Source organism: Cololabis saira, chromosome 11 (assembly GCF_033807715.1).
Source record: "Cololabis saira isolate AMF1-May2022 chromosome 11, fColSai1.1, whole genome shotgun sequence".
Taxonomy (NCBI): domain Eukaryota; kingdom Metazoa; phylum Chordata; class Actinopteri; order Beloniformes; family Belonidae; genus Cololabis; species Cololabis saira.
This window is the reverse complement of record NC_084597.1, coordinates 10,895,587-10,909,550: the sequence shown is the minus strand read 5'-3', so window position 1 is coordinate 10,909,550 and position 13,964 is coordinate 10,895,587. Positions and strand designations below refer to the sequence as shown.

The 13,964-nt window shown below is 43.0% G+C and overlaps 1 protein-coding gene across 6 annotated transcripts in view; it reads right to left on the bottom strand.

Moving 5' to 3' along the window:
* Positions 1-13,964, bottom strand: part of LOC133454949 (probable E3 ubiquitin-protein ligase HERC1) — a 102,176-nt gene that overhangs the window by 34,475 nt on the left and 53,737 nt on the right. For all 6 annotated transcript variants that reach the window (XM_061733706.1, XM_061733701.1, XM_061733705.1 and 3 more), the window contains 11 exons: positions 12,470-12,729; positions 12,280-12,332; positions 12,000-12,194; positions 9,066-9,231; positions 8,740-8,989; positions 7,272-7,488; positions 4,221-4,495; positions 3,365-3,492; positions 3,033-3,148; positions 1,492-1,719; positions 1,192-1,319 (listed from right to left, as the gene is read on the bottom strand). In XM_061733706.1, coding sequence (XP_061589690.1) covers positions 1,192-1,319; positions 1,492-1,719; positions 3,033-3,148; positions 3,365-3,492; positions 4,221-4,495; positions 7,272-7,488; positions 8,740-8,989; positions 9,066-9,231; positions 12,000-12,194; positions 12,280-12,332; positions 12,470-12,729 — 2,016 coding nt within the window. The remainder of the gene's footprint in view (positions 1-1,191; positions 1,320-1,491; positions 1,720-3,032; positions 3,149-3,364; positions 3,493-4,220; positions 4,496-7,271; positions 7,489-8,739; positions 8,990-9,065; positions 9,232-11,999; positions 12,195-12,279; positions 12,333-12,469; positions 12,730-13,964) is intronic.

Sequence of the window (13,964 nt, the reverse complement as noted above, 5' to 3'; positions counted from 1 at the left end):
AGGTGGGGGGCCAGAGAGAGGGGCGTCAGGTTGGGCTTCACCTTTGCTGCCAGGATCTGCTGCACCTGTAAGCCTGTGCTTTGTTTGCCCTGCTCCATGTAGGAAAGTGTGACTTTGTGCAACTTAAAAGTAAAGAAAAACAGAGTTCTGGAAAATCCCTGCTGGTCTCATGTCATGTCATTGCTCGCTCTACACCTGAATCCCGCAAGGTTTCGTCCTGCATGTGAGGGTTACCATCTCCAAAACCTTACAAGTATGAACCACATACAGGTGCATTAGATCAAAATCTTCAGTGAGACTGACGGAAGAAAGTCAAAGGACTTTGGACGGATAGTGTTGTGACCAAATTAGCCACGGTGGTGAATGGAACGATAGATGAAACTTTCTTGACACGCACCTTAGGTTTGTTTGTTGTCTGCTTTGCCGGTCTTCTCTCTCTCTCTCTCTCTTTTTTTGTCTTTTATTGTTGTTTTCTTGTGGTTTATATAACATTTAATAAAGTGCGGTTTAACTTGCATGTGTGTGGTAAGAAACGTTATTCTCCCTGTGTGGTCCCAAACACGCTGAGCCCACACACCTGTGTCTATTTAATACCTAATTGTTAGGGGTGGGCGATATTTTACCGTTTCCCCACGGTAAGAATTTGTCATCTCGCGGTAAAAACGATAAATTCCCGTTGATGACGTTTTTGTGTAAAGCTGATTTATGGTTCTGCGTTTAATCCACGCACAACGTACGTGTGAAGGAAGGAAGGAAGGAAGGAAGGAATTATCGTGATACATTTTTTAGTCCATACTGCCCATCTCTACTAATTGTGTGACGTGACCCATTACCAAGGTTATTGCTGCCCCCTTGTGGCTTGGTATATAAATACGGTAACACCCAAAATTAACTTCCAACCAAAAGAAAGAAGTGGTTTTGAGAACACTCTGTGAAGGCCCTGATCAGCATCAGTGGATCAGCAAGGATCTGAACCTGAACGAGTAATGCATCTCTTCAGAGACAACTATTTTACACCATAAACAACGTAAGCAAAGTAAGTCTGCTAAGCCTTTAGGATCTGAGGCTGTCATTTTTTGAAAAATGACGGATCAGAATTGTCATGTCTGCCCATACAGCACAACTGTTTGCCTTCTTTTAATTGCTTTTTGATATACTGCAGTTACACGGAGTGTCAAGTGGATGACTAACCTGGAAGAGAGGCAACACCACGGGTGGCGTGTTTTCGTAGGTCTCAGTCGTAGCCAAAAGGATCTTCCCACTGTGATAGCCGACTGCAAAAGGCTTGTCCTCTGTGTGCCAGGCTACACACTGGGGGGCTAGGTGAGATCAGAGGCGATACAAAGTAAAGTGTTTAGTATATTACACCTTTTAAATTATGTTAGCTTCTTGAATTACACTAAAAGCAGAACACGAGCCTCATCTGACAATGTGTTTGTCCAAAACAGATAAAAGGTTTGCTTGTGAACAAGTGAACAGAGTTCTCTTCACCTTCTTCCCTGTAGCAGTGGGTTAGTTCAGTGCTCTTCACATGCAGGTATAATTCCTGCATTGTGACCTGCAGCCAGCAGAGAGAGCCATCTAGCCGTCCCACCAACAAGTTCTCAGTGGGTCTGCTCTTGGAGGCTGCTGAGTGGTCCAACACCCACAAGCTGAAGCTCTGCGCCCAGCAAATGGCCGTGACCCGGGAAGTCTGCGCCTCCACGTGACAGAGAGACCCTGAAATCAGACAGAAAGAACTGGTAGTGCGGCAACTGCTATCCACAGCCCATCAGCAGGAATCGGGCCCCTTAAGCTGTTATGTCACATATTCACGTAAGAAATCTGACACTTGCCACTTCAACTGCTGAAAGTTTGATTGTTTTACCTTTTAAGGTTAAAATTATGATTCCATGAAAAAGGAAAAAAGCATTAAAATAATTATTGGATTTTTGTTTTATTTTTTTATTTTTATTTTTTTGAGTTATACATTTACATTTATTGAGTGGAAACTCATTTACAGGTCTACTCCATTTGGGAAACACACATAAAAACACAAGCCTGATTAAATGACAGCAACCATTCATCATTTTGTAGTAATAAGATTAATGACTCATTAAAAACATATTTTTTTCATGGAATAGTAAAAACATCCCATGTCCCCCATTGACACCGTCATGGGGTGTGCTGTTGTTGAACTACACCTAATCTTGTTCGATTGATATTCTATCTGAATTTCCATTTGACCTGTTTTTTTGAGGGAAAAAACTACACCTAATCCAAACATGGAATTAAGTATACTGCATTTTGTACTCTCCCGCCCTACTTTTATGCAAATAGATGTGGACAAGCATTACACCCCAGTTTACAAAGGAAAAGGGAAAGAAGAAGCTACAAAAGTGAAATACTATATATTGTTATTTCTAACAAAAGTTGCTCTTATTTGCTAATGTTCCTCTTCTATAGGATTTACATGAATTACAAAAAAGCATGATTGTATGAAAATGCTTCACATACTTTGAATGCTGTATTTTTTGTTTTAAAACCAGGATTATTTTTCCCTTATGAAATAACAATGACACGACTGACAATCAAAAAACTACTGCTCCAGTTCTGAGAGCTGCATTTCTTTCTACTTTTACCCAAATAAATAGCAACGGTGCTCAAATTCAAATGAACCACCAAATAATCACAAATTGTCTAGATATTCAGATCAGGACTTTTAACTGTTAAAGTGAGGATATGATTGAGACCCCACAAGTAAGACAGAAACATATTCTGTATCTCAGACACTCAGCCGTGTAACTTTGCTGTGTTTAAGGCCCCACATGTCACAATACACCCACACACTGTCAGGTTGTCAGTAGCCCCGGCATTCTCACAGAATGTTCCTTTAAGTGTATTAAACATGTTGTAATCTAGAAGATTTTGTTGTTAGCAATAAAACATTAAGTATTATATTCATGTTTGTTATGAAAAACTACCATTTAACAGGAAATGCACCCATCGATTCTCAGCCTGCATTAATAACAGTAAGTAATTAATACACTGACCTCTAATGTTCATTATGTTCACGTGTTTGTTCCCAGGGGCAGCCAAAAAGTTTCCTCCAGTACTCCAGTAAACTGGAGACATATGTTGACATCTGCCAGCTTTCTCGCTGCCTGATCTGCTTTCCAACAAGAGAAAATCAGTTTACAAATACTGTATATTCATATATAAACAGTAAGATCATAGCAACGCCTGCAGACAACTCTCAGAAACATCTAGGTTTCTTTTTTCAACTGACCCCCCCCCCACCAAAAAAAAAAACCCCCAATTACATCATTAATTGTCAAAAAATCAAGGTGTAGATCCTTAAAAAGGTAAGACAGGAACTAATCACCTGACAATGCAAGAGAACGTGGTCTGTAACTCCACAATGCTCTGGCTGATGCTCCACAGTTGCACCACCTTGTCCTGAGAACATGTCGCTAGCAAACTCAGCTCACAGCTCCAGAAGCAGCTGGCCACCTAAGGAGAACAGCCGTGAAATTTCAAATACGTTTTTTATAATCGTCTAGGACAGGGGTTGGCAACCCAAAATGTTGAAAGAGCCATATTGGACCAAAAACACAAAAAACAAATATGTCTGGAGCCGCAAAAAATGAAAAGTCTTGTATAAGCCTTAGAATGAAGACAAATGGTGAAAGGTGAAATGTAGAGAAAAAAGTCAAAATTTTGAGAAAAAAGTTGAAATGTTGAAAAAAACGTCGAAATGTTGAGAAAAAAGTCGAAATTTCGAGAAAAAAGTCGAAATGTTGAGAAAAAAGTCAAAATGTCGAGAAAAAAGTCGAAATGTCGAGAAAAAAATTGGAATGTTGAGAAAAAAGTCAAAATTTCGAGAAAAAAAGTCGAAATGTTGAGATTAATGTTGAAGTACAATCTGGAGAAAATAGTCAAAATGTTGAGAAAAAAGTCGAAATGTCGAGAAAAGTCAAAGTTTCGAGAAAAAAGTTGAAATGTCGAGATTAAAAAGGAAAGGAAAAAGGAAGAAAAAAGGAACAAAGAATAAAAATTGAATAAAAGAAAAAAAAGAAGAAAAAAAGGAAAAAAAAAGGTCAAACATTTTTGAAAAAGCTCTAGGAGCCACTAGGGCGGCGCTAAATAGCCGCATGCGGCTCTGGAGCCGCGGGTTGCCGACCCCTGGTCTAGGAAAAGCCAAATTTACCAACTTAAAAAAAAACAAACATAGAAACTACCTTGTTGTAATGTCCTTCCAGTCTCTTGAGAGGACATTTGCGCAAGTCACCAGCCAGATCGTTGTAGGTTAGGGACCGATTAGGACTGGTCCTCCCCGCAGCTGCCAAGGCCTGCACCAACTGTTGTGCTGCCCATTGCCGGTGTTTGCTGTTCAGCCTCGCAGACAGAACACATGCTGCCAATGCATTCGCCAGCTCCAGAGGACCCACTCTGGTACTGAGATGTGGTAAAGGCGAAGGAGGCAAAGTAGAAGAACCCCTCTGGTTCCCAACATCTAAGGCAAAGAGTTACATGGGCAAACATGAGCTACCATGAATGAAACATGAATAAATGACGGCAAGTAATGAAATCCACCAAATACAAGTCTTTTTCTGGCTCACCATTAGGGATGGGTGGTATGGACTAAAAAATGTATCACGATAATTTCTGGCATTTATCCCGATAATGATAAAAATGACGATTAAAAAAATACCAATTCAACTCCACCTTTTCTACTATAAATCTATCTCGCTCTCAGATCCACCATGTTTGTTACACAAAAACGTCATCAACAGGATTGACTTCCTTCCTTCCTTCCTTCCTTCCTTCCTTCCTTCCTTCCTTCCTTCCTTCCTTCCTTCCTTCCTTCCTTCCTTCCTTCCTTCCTTCCTTCCTTCCTTCCTTCCTTCCTTCCTTCCTCCTACTCTCTCCTTCCTTCTTCCCTTCCTCTTTTCTCCCTTCCTTCCTCCTTTCCTTGTTTTCTCCCTTCCTTCCTTCCTTCCTTCCTTCATTCCTTCCTTCCTTCCTTCCTTCCTTCCTTCCTTCCTTCCCTTCCTCTTTTCTCCCTTCCTTCCCCCCTTTCCTTCTCCCCTTCCTTCCTTCCTTCCTTCCTTCTTTCCTCCTACTCTCTCCTTCCTTCTTCCCTTCCTCTTTTCTCCCTTCCTTCCTTCCTTCCTTCCTTCCTTCCTTCCTTCCTTCCTTCCTTCCTTCCTTCCTTCCTTCCTTCCTTCCTTCCTTCCTTCCTTCCTTCCTCTTTTCTCCCTTCCTTCCCCCCTTTCCTTCTCCCCTTCCTTCCTTCCTTCCTTCTTTCCTCCTACTCTCTCCTTCCTTCTTCCCTTCCTTCCTTCCTTCCTTCCTTCCTTCCTTCCTTCCTTCCTTCCTTCCTTCCTTCCTTCCTTCCTTCCTCTTTTCTCCCTTCCTTCCCCCCTTTCCTTCTCCCCTTCCTTCCTTCCTTCCTTCTTTCCTCCTACTCTCTCCTTCCTTCTTCCCTTCCTCTTTTCTCCCTTCCTTCCTTCCTTCCTTCCTTCCTTCCTTCCTTCCTTCCTTCCTTCCTTCCTTCCTTCCCTCCCTTCCTCTTTTCTCCCTTCCTTCCCCCCTTTCCTTCTCCCCTTCCTTCCTTCCTTCTTTCCTCCTACTCTCTCCTTCCTTCTTCCCTTCCTCTTTTCTCCCTTCCTTCCTTCCTTCCTTCCTTCCTTCCTTCCTTCCTTCCTTCCTTCCTTCCTTCCTTCCTTCCTTCCTTCCTTCCTTCCTTCCTTCCTTCCTCCCTTCCTCTTTTCTCCCTTCCTTCCCCCCTTTCCTTCTCCCCTTCCTTCCTTCCTTCTGTCCTCCTACTCTCTCCTTCCTTCTTCCCTTCCTCTTTTCTCCCTTCCTTCCTTCCTTCCTTCCCTCCCTTCCTCTTTTCTCCCTTCCTTCCCCCCTTTCCTTCTCCCCTTCCTTCCTTCCTTCCTTCTTTCCTCCTACTCTCTCCTTCCTTCTTCCCTTCCTCTTTTCTCCCTTCCTTCCTTCCTTCCTTCCTTCCTTCCTTCCTTCCCTCCCTTCCTCTTTTCTCCCTTCCTTCCCCCCTTTCCTTCTCCCCTTCCTTCCTTCCTTCCTTCTTTCCTCCTACTCTCTCCTTCCTTCCTTCCTTCCTTCCTTCCTTCCTTCCTTCCTTCCTTCCTTCCTTCCTTCCTTCCTTTCCTTCTCCCCTTCCTTCCTTCCTTCCTTCTTTCCTCCTACTCTCTCCTTCCTTCTTCCCTTCCTCCCTTCCTTCCTTCCTTCCTTCCTTCCTTCCTTCCTTCCTTCCTTCCTTCCTTCCTTCCTTCCTTCCTTCCCTCCCTTCCTCTTTTCTCCCTTCCTTCCCCCCTTTCCTTCTCCCCTTCCTTCCTTCCTTCTTTCCTCCTACTCTCTCCTTCCTTCTTCCCTTCCTCTTTTCTCCCTTCCTTCCTTCCTTCCTTCCTTCCTTCCTTCCTTCCTTCCTTCCTTCCTTCCTTCCTTCCTTCCTTCCTTCCTTCCTTCCTTCCTTCCTTCCTCTTTTCTCCCTTCCTTCCCCCCTTTCCTTCTCCCCTTCCTTCCTTCCTTCTTTCCTCCTACTCTCTCCTTCCTTCTTCCCTTCCTCTTTTCTTCCTTCCTTCCTTCCTTCCTTCCTTCCTTCCTTCCCTCCCTTCCTCTTTTCTCCCTTCCTTCCCCCCTTTCCTTCTCCCCTTCCTTCCTTCCTTCTTTCCTCCTACTCTCTCCTTCCTTCTTCCCTTCCTCTTTTCTCCCTTCCTTCCTTCCTTCCTTCCTTCCTTCCCTCCCTTCCTCTTTTCTCCCTTCCTTCCCCCCTTTCCTTCTCCCCTTCCTTCCTTCCTTCTTTCCTCCTACTCTCTCCTTCCTTCTTCCCTTCCTCTTTTCTCCCTTCCTTCCTTCCTTCCTTCCTTCCTTCCTTCCTTCCTTCCTTCCTTCCCTCCCTTCCTCTTTTCTCCCTTCCTTCCCCCCTTTCCTTCTCCCCTTCCTTCCTTCCTTCTTTCCTCCTACTCTCTCCTTCCTTCTTCCCTTCCTTCCTTCCTTCCTTCCTTCCTTCCTTCCTTCCTTCCTTCCTTCCTTCCTTCCTTCCTTCCTTCCTTCCTTCCTTCCTTCCTTCCTTCCTTCCTTCCTTCCTTCCTTCCTTCCTTCACATACGTTGTGCGTGGATTTAACGCAGAACCATAAATCAGCTTTACACAAAAATTTCATAATCGGGAATTTATCGTTTTTACGAGATGACAAATTCTTATTGTGAGGAATTTTTTTGATGGTATATCGTGAACGGTAAAATATCACCCATTCCTACTCACCATTGGCTTCATGTTCAGCTTTATCTTGACCGTAACAGTGAATGCTCTTTTCAGTGAGCAGGGACACCAGACTTTGCGTGACCAGAAAGGTTGGAGGTGTCAGGTCATTGTGGTCTCTCAGCTGCTGCACTCCCTGGGTTGCAACTGTGAGAGGAGGTCTCTGCTGTGGCTCGATGATGGCTGCAATGTTCACCCCAGTAGCCGCTGCCATTAAGTCCTGGAGGGAGTGATATTAGACAGAGAGAGATTTTACAATTTTGCCTCCATCCATTTTCTGCTTGTTCTGAGTCTAGAGCAGGACTTGACAAGAAAAAATAAATCAATAAAAACTGAGAATCCCTCTTTTAAAGCGAGATCATTTGCATAGCTGTAGTTGCATAGTTGCACTTAAACATTCATGAACCCTCTGAAATCTTTCATGCATATTTTGAATGCAGATGACTTTAAGCATCATCAGATTTTCAGTGTTCGGGAAGTATATAAAGATTTTTGAACATATAAAGCAACCACACCGGACCATCCAACAATTATGCTGCACAGGGAGGTCACACCAGATTTCTGAGAGAAAGGTCCACAAACTTCAGACACGCTTACATGTTATACTGAAGGCCAGACCTGTCCTGCTCCTTGTCTGCAGTTAAAACGGCTGGGCCATCTGCCAAATTTGTACTTTTCCCCCTAATATTACCAGATGTACTTCTAAAGCAGGAGTCGGCAACCCGCGGCTCTGGAGCCGCATGCGGCTCTTTAGCGCCGCCCTAGTGGCTCCTGGAGCTTTTTCAAAAATGTTTGACCTTTTTTTTCTTCTTTTTTTTTTCTTTTTCTTTTTTTTCTTCTTTTTTCCTTTTTTCTTCCCTTTTCCTTTCCTTTTTAATCTCGACATTTTGACTTTTTCTCGAAATTGTATTCAACATTAATCTCGACATTTCGACTTTTTTCTCGAAAGTTTGACTTTTTTCTCGACATTTCGACTTTTTTCTCAACATTTCGACTTTATTCTCGATATTTCGACTTTTTTCTCAACATTTCGACTTTTTTCTCGAGATTGTACTTCAACAGTAATCTCAACATTTCGACTTTTTTCTTGACATTTGAACTTTTTTCTCGAAATTTTTACTATTTCCTCGACATTTCAACTTTTTTCTCGAAATTTTTACTATTTTCTCGACATTTCGCCTTTCACCATTTGCCTTCATTCTAAGGCTTCTAAGACTTTTCATTTTTTGCGGCTTCAGACATAATTGTTTTTTTGTGTTTTGGTCCAATATGGCTCTTTCAACATTTTGGGTTGCTGACCCCTGTTCTAAAGTATACTTTCGTTCCTCCCATAGTTAAACTATAAGGGAGCTACAAATAATAGCATTTAACAAGATGTTCGACAAGATAAAAATACAATAATGTAAATCATATTGCTCAGTTCCAATAATATACAAGTTAATTGTCTATAATATAAAAAAAGAAAACTTACTTGAGTGCATATCTCCACCAGCTGTTTGTAAGCAGCAGGGCTGTGGGACACCACACTGCCTATGGCCGAGGTGAGGAAGCTGAGGCAGGTGGCGTTATTACGTTCCGATGGGAATCCCTTCACACCTGACTGAGTGTCCACAGAGTTGTGAGCCCGGCCTCCCACCGCTAAGGTCATCAGACGCACCAGGACACGGATATCTGCCAGACCCAAGGACTCTAGTCCGTTAGACCCGCTGCACACTGATGCACTGGAGAGGAAGATAAATAGGAGCTGCTGTAACTTCTTGAGAAAAATAAATGAGATAATATTCTAGGAATATTTACCTTGAAGCAGCCTGAGATAGTGCTCTCATCACCATGCTGTAAGCCAGCAGAATCTGTGCAGTGGACGTGACCCTTCGTAAAGCTTTTAGTCTATCGTGTGAGTCCCTGAGAGATACTGCCTGCTGCCCGAGGCTCACAGATGTCTTGGGCTCAACGAGAGTATTTCCTGGTTAATAAGACACACGTCAAAAGATATTTTCAAATAGTGAATCATAGATATGAGTGATGCTGCAGTTACTTGGATTTCAATGCTGACAAACATGGAGGAATGTGTGGAGGTGTTAGTGTGTTAGATTAACAGAGGGAGACGTTGCTGAAACATTTATTACAACCTGAAAAGGAGGAAAATTAGCTTCTGAGTAGGGCTGTGCGATTAATCGATTTTAAATCTAAATCGGATTGGAAAATCGATTTTCCTTTTTTGCAGCTGGCTGCATTACAGACAGAGCTCGTAATCTTTGTTTGGTCAAGAAAATTGTAAATGTTGTCACTTTACTAAACTCAAGGAGGATTTACAGTATCTTTCAATTGCACTTCATTCCCAATAGGGAAATTTGTTTGCTATTTTTCTTTAAAAATAAAGATAAAATATTTGAAACAATTTATTCCATTGTCTTTTGTAGTTTTACCAAAAAAATCGAAATCGAAATTGAAAATTGGGTTTTCAGAGAAAAAAAAAAAATCAGGATTTTATTTTTGTCCAAAATCGCCCAGCCCTACTTCTGAGTAATTATTGTAACCCAATTTTCTGTGAAGTAGCAAGTGTACAGAACATAATTTAACTGTGATTGTAGGTGTTCGCAAAAAAAGTAATTTTATTGAATAAAAAATAAATAAATAAATCAATGTCTGGAAAATTTGATTGTGCCTGCAACCATTTTTAGAGACCAATTTCAGGTTGATACCCATTTTTTTGGGTTCTTGTCTGCATAGGCTTGGATCATCCTTGAAACTATTCTTGCTGCACACCAGTGTTGGACCACAGTCCTGTGTTGAACATGGAAAGACTTGATTTCAATTCTGAGGCTTCATTCTGAGACCAGCCTTGATTTTCTTACAGCTGACTGCATGGTTTGAAACAAAGGACCCTCCAAAATGACCCAAAGACCCAGCAGGTTTCGCATTTACGGCCCCTTGATGATAAGGAATAGCCTCCGCATTGGGCATGAACCCCAAATCGCAGGAGGGGACGCTGACGATTTATGGCAGCCCAGGCCCGGATATAAAGAGCAGGCTCCCCTCCTCTCTCTTTCTCTTTCCTCTTCTCTCTTCTCCCTCAGCCCTATCCACTCTCCAATGGAGTTCTCTGTGAGCTATGAAGGAGGCCACAGTTCCTATTTTAGCATGAAGAGCTACTAGCTATGGGCCAGCCTTCTCCATTATCGTGCCTGAAGAAGCGTCTGGTTGCCTTGAAATGGCAACTATAGTCTGCAGCGCTGCAACGAGTGACCCACGAGCTTTCCGAGCCCCAGATGAGCCGAACGAGGGACCCTTGCATGCCTCGACGTGAACGCGTCGGGGGTTTTACTTTACTCTCTTCTCTATTTCTCTCATCCTCTCCTACTAACCCCCCCACACACGTGCATGCTCTTAAGCCGGGCATACACTGTGCGATTATCGGCTCGTTTTGAGACGATTTTCCAGTCGTGCGACTATTTTTTGGATCGGGACGGATTTTGACCCAATCGTTGCTCGTGCCTCGTGCAGTGTACGTGGGGTAACGACGAGAGATTAACACCTCACGACGAGATCCCGATCACGAATCGTGAGGTCGCAAGAAAATCAAGCGTGTTTGAAATCCTGGTCGCTCCTCGTGAAGGAATCACAGTTGAAGCAGCTACGACCCGATTGGACTCATCCTTTCACAGAGAGCATGCGCAATCTCTGATGTCACGTCAAAAACTATTATTTGTAGTTTAAGTGTTGCAAATTCACATTACAAATCATGTTTTAATAGCAAAAAAAAAGACCGCATTTCCCACGTACGGTGTGCGTCGCCGCGTACCCTACGCCGTAGGCTCTGTGATGGTTTAACGCGGAACCATAAATCAGCCTTCAGGGCAAAGCAGTCACAATCTGCCTCTGCAAACACGAGTCCCGGCCCAGGCACAGCCCCCCTGTTATTTATAACGCCTTATAAATGTTGCTATTTAACAGTGTGCGCTCTGCGCTGTTCTGAACACAAAGAAGTGCTCATTTTGCTGGGACGTCGGGTTCCTCCGCCGAGACACAACTTTTGCGGTATGCGTTCATTGTTGTGTCTGAAAATGATGCGCAGTGCCCACCCAATCAGAAACGATACAGATATTTTGGGATTTTTTTTATATATATAAAAAAAATAAATTATACAAAAATAAAGGATCCCCATAACCTTTGATCGGGTGGGCAGGACGCACGTTTGGGTGGACACAGCCCAGCCCTGCCCCAAAACCAGCCTCGAGTTCCAGTACACAGAGGTCCGACGGGAGGATTATGATCGTATAGTGTGAGCAGACGGAGCATCCGAGCATCGGGTCGTACAGTGTGAGACCATAAATCTTGGGCTGTGAACTTTTGAACTCCGCGATCTAGTCGTGCAGTGTGAGATGGGGCTGTTTCAAACGATTTAAAATATCGCACAGTGTATGCCTAGCTTTATCTTGGCCATAAAGCCTCTGAGTTCTTTCAATTAGCACTGGGTGCTAATTCTTTATTTTTTTCTTTATTAATTATTAATAACTATCGTAAGACAGTTATCGATAACTCTAATAATTGAACAGGCAGCCCCTTCGTGGCACAACACCATCAAACATGAATTTATGTGATCAGTGCAGGCTTACATGGAAATGTACTGTACTGCAAATATACACAACCAACTTTTCACAGATTTCATCTTGTGAAATAAAGAAGAAAAACGATGTCTTTACAGTTGAAAGAAGAAAACAATAAGAATACCTTTAACAGCTGCCCGTGTGGAACAGGCTGAGCTGTAAGCCAGTGCTCCAAGTGGATCTGGTTCAGTGAAGACGATGGGATCTGGTACCAGCTTATTTTCAGTCAGCCCCAACGGTCTCAGCAGGAGACCAAAGTCCTCTAGTCCTGTTAATTTGTCTGTGTCATACTCGTCTTGAGGACCCATTTCCCAGTCATCTGAACAAACACGAGCACAAGTCACATCACGAAGAGTGACTACAAAGACTGAACCACTTCAGTGTCCTCCACTGCTCTTCCTTACCATCTGAAGTGCTGTCCACGTGGCCAATCAAGTCAGATGTTAGACCTTTAATCCTGCAGCGAATTGAAGACACAACAATGACATATGACTTATTTTCATAAAGCGCAAGAACTAGAGACATCCTATTCACCAGCTTCTCTGCTGCTAGTAATATGTGTGACATTTATAATATATTGTATATCTGCTGTACCTTTCACACTTGGAATTTGAATCAGTCGTGTTAGCAGCCAGATACTTTTCTCTGCATGAGCTGCACAGAAGGTAGAAGGGGAAGTTGGAGCCGCACTCCCCTTTGAACCAGACATCCACATACGCACCGGTACTGTCATAACCCTTGCGGGCAGCACTTTGCCCACAACCTGGGTGTCGCCGCTTTATGTGATTGTTAAATTGCAGAGTGAAGGTGTTGCAGAGTTCACATTTCACCATCTGGCTGTGTTCTTCTGCAGCCTTAAATAAAGATAGTAGAGAGTTTGTTAATATCTCTAATGCAGCTTCAAAAAGGGAAAAGTATAACAAAGATTACGCAATAAGATCAAAACAAGCCAAAGCATAAAACAACAATATATGGAAAATAAACTCCAAAAACAGTATCGGAATAATCAAACACAACATTTTCTATTTGACAGTAGGGATGGGCGGTATGGACTAAAAAATGTATCACGATAATTTCTGGCATTTATCCCGATAACGATAAAAATGACGATAAAAAAAATACCAATTCAACTCCACCTTTTTAACTATGAATCTATCTCGCTCTCAGATCCGCCATGTTTGTTACACAAAAATGTCATCAACGAATTTATCCTTCTTTCTTTCTTTCTTTCTTTCTTTCTTTCTTTCTTTCTTTCTTTCTTTCTTTCAGGCTCATTTCCTTCCTTCCTTCCTTCCTTCCTTTCTCCCTTCCTTCCTTCCTTCTTTTTTCCCTCCCTTCTCCCCTTTCCTTCCTTCCTTCCTTCCTTCCTTCCTTCCTTCCTTCCTTCCTTCCTTCCTTCCTTCCTTCCTTCCTTCCTTCCTTCCTTCCTTCCTTCCTTCCTTCCTTCCTTCCTTCCTTCCTTCCTTCCTTACTCCATTTCCTACTTCCTTCCTTCTTTCCTTCCTTCCATATTTCCTTCCTTCTTCCTTCTTTTCTCCTTTCTTCCTTACTTCCTTCTTTCCTTCCTTCCATATTTCCTTCCTTCCTTCCTTCTTTTCTTTTTTCCCTTCCTTCTCCCCTTTCCTTCCTCCCTTCCTTCTTTTTTTCCTTCCTTCCTTCCTTCCTTCTTTTTTCCCACCCTTTTCCCCTTTCCTTCCTTCCTTCCTTTTTCCCTCCCTTCTCCCCTTTCCTTCCTTCCTTCCTTCCTTCCTTCCTTCCTTCCTTCTTTTTTCCTCCCTTCTCCCCTTTCCTTCCTTCCTTCCTTCTTTTTTCCCTTCCTTCTCCCCTTTCCTTCCTTCCTTCCTTCCTTCCTTCCTTCCTTCCTTCCTTCCTTCCTTCCTTCCTTCCTTCCTTCCTTCCTTCCTTCCTTCCTTCCTTCCTTCCTTCCTTCCTTCCTTAATTCCTTCCTTCCTTCCTTCCTTCCTTCCTTCCTTCCTTCCTTCCTTCCTTCCTTCCTTCCTTCCTTCCTTCCTTCCTTCCTTCCTTCCTTCCTTCCTTCCTTCCTTCCTTCCTTCCTTCCTTCCTTCCTTCCTTCACGTACGTTGTGCGT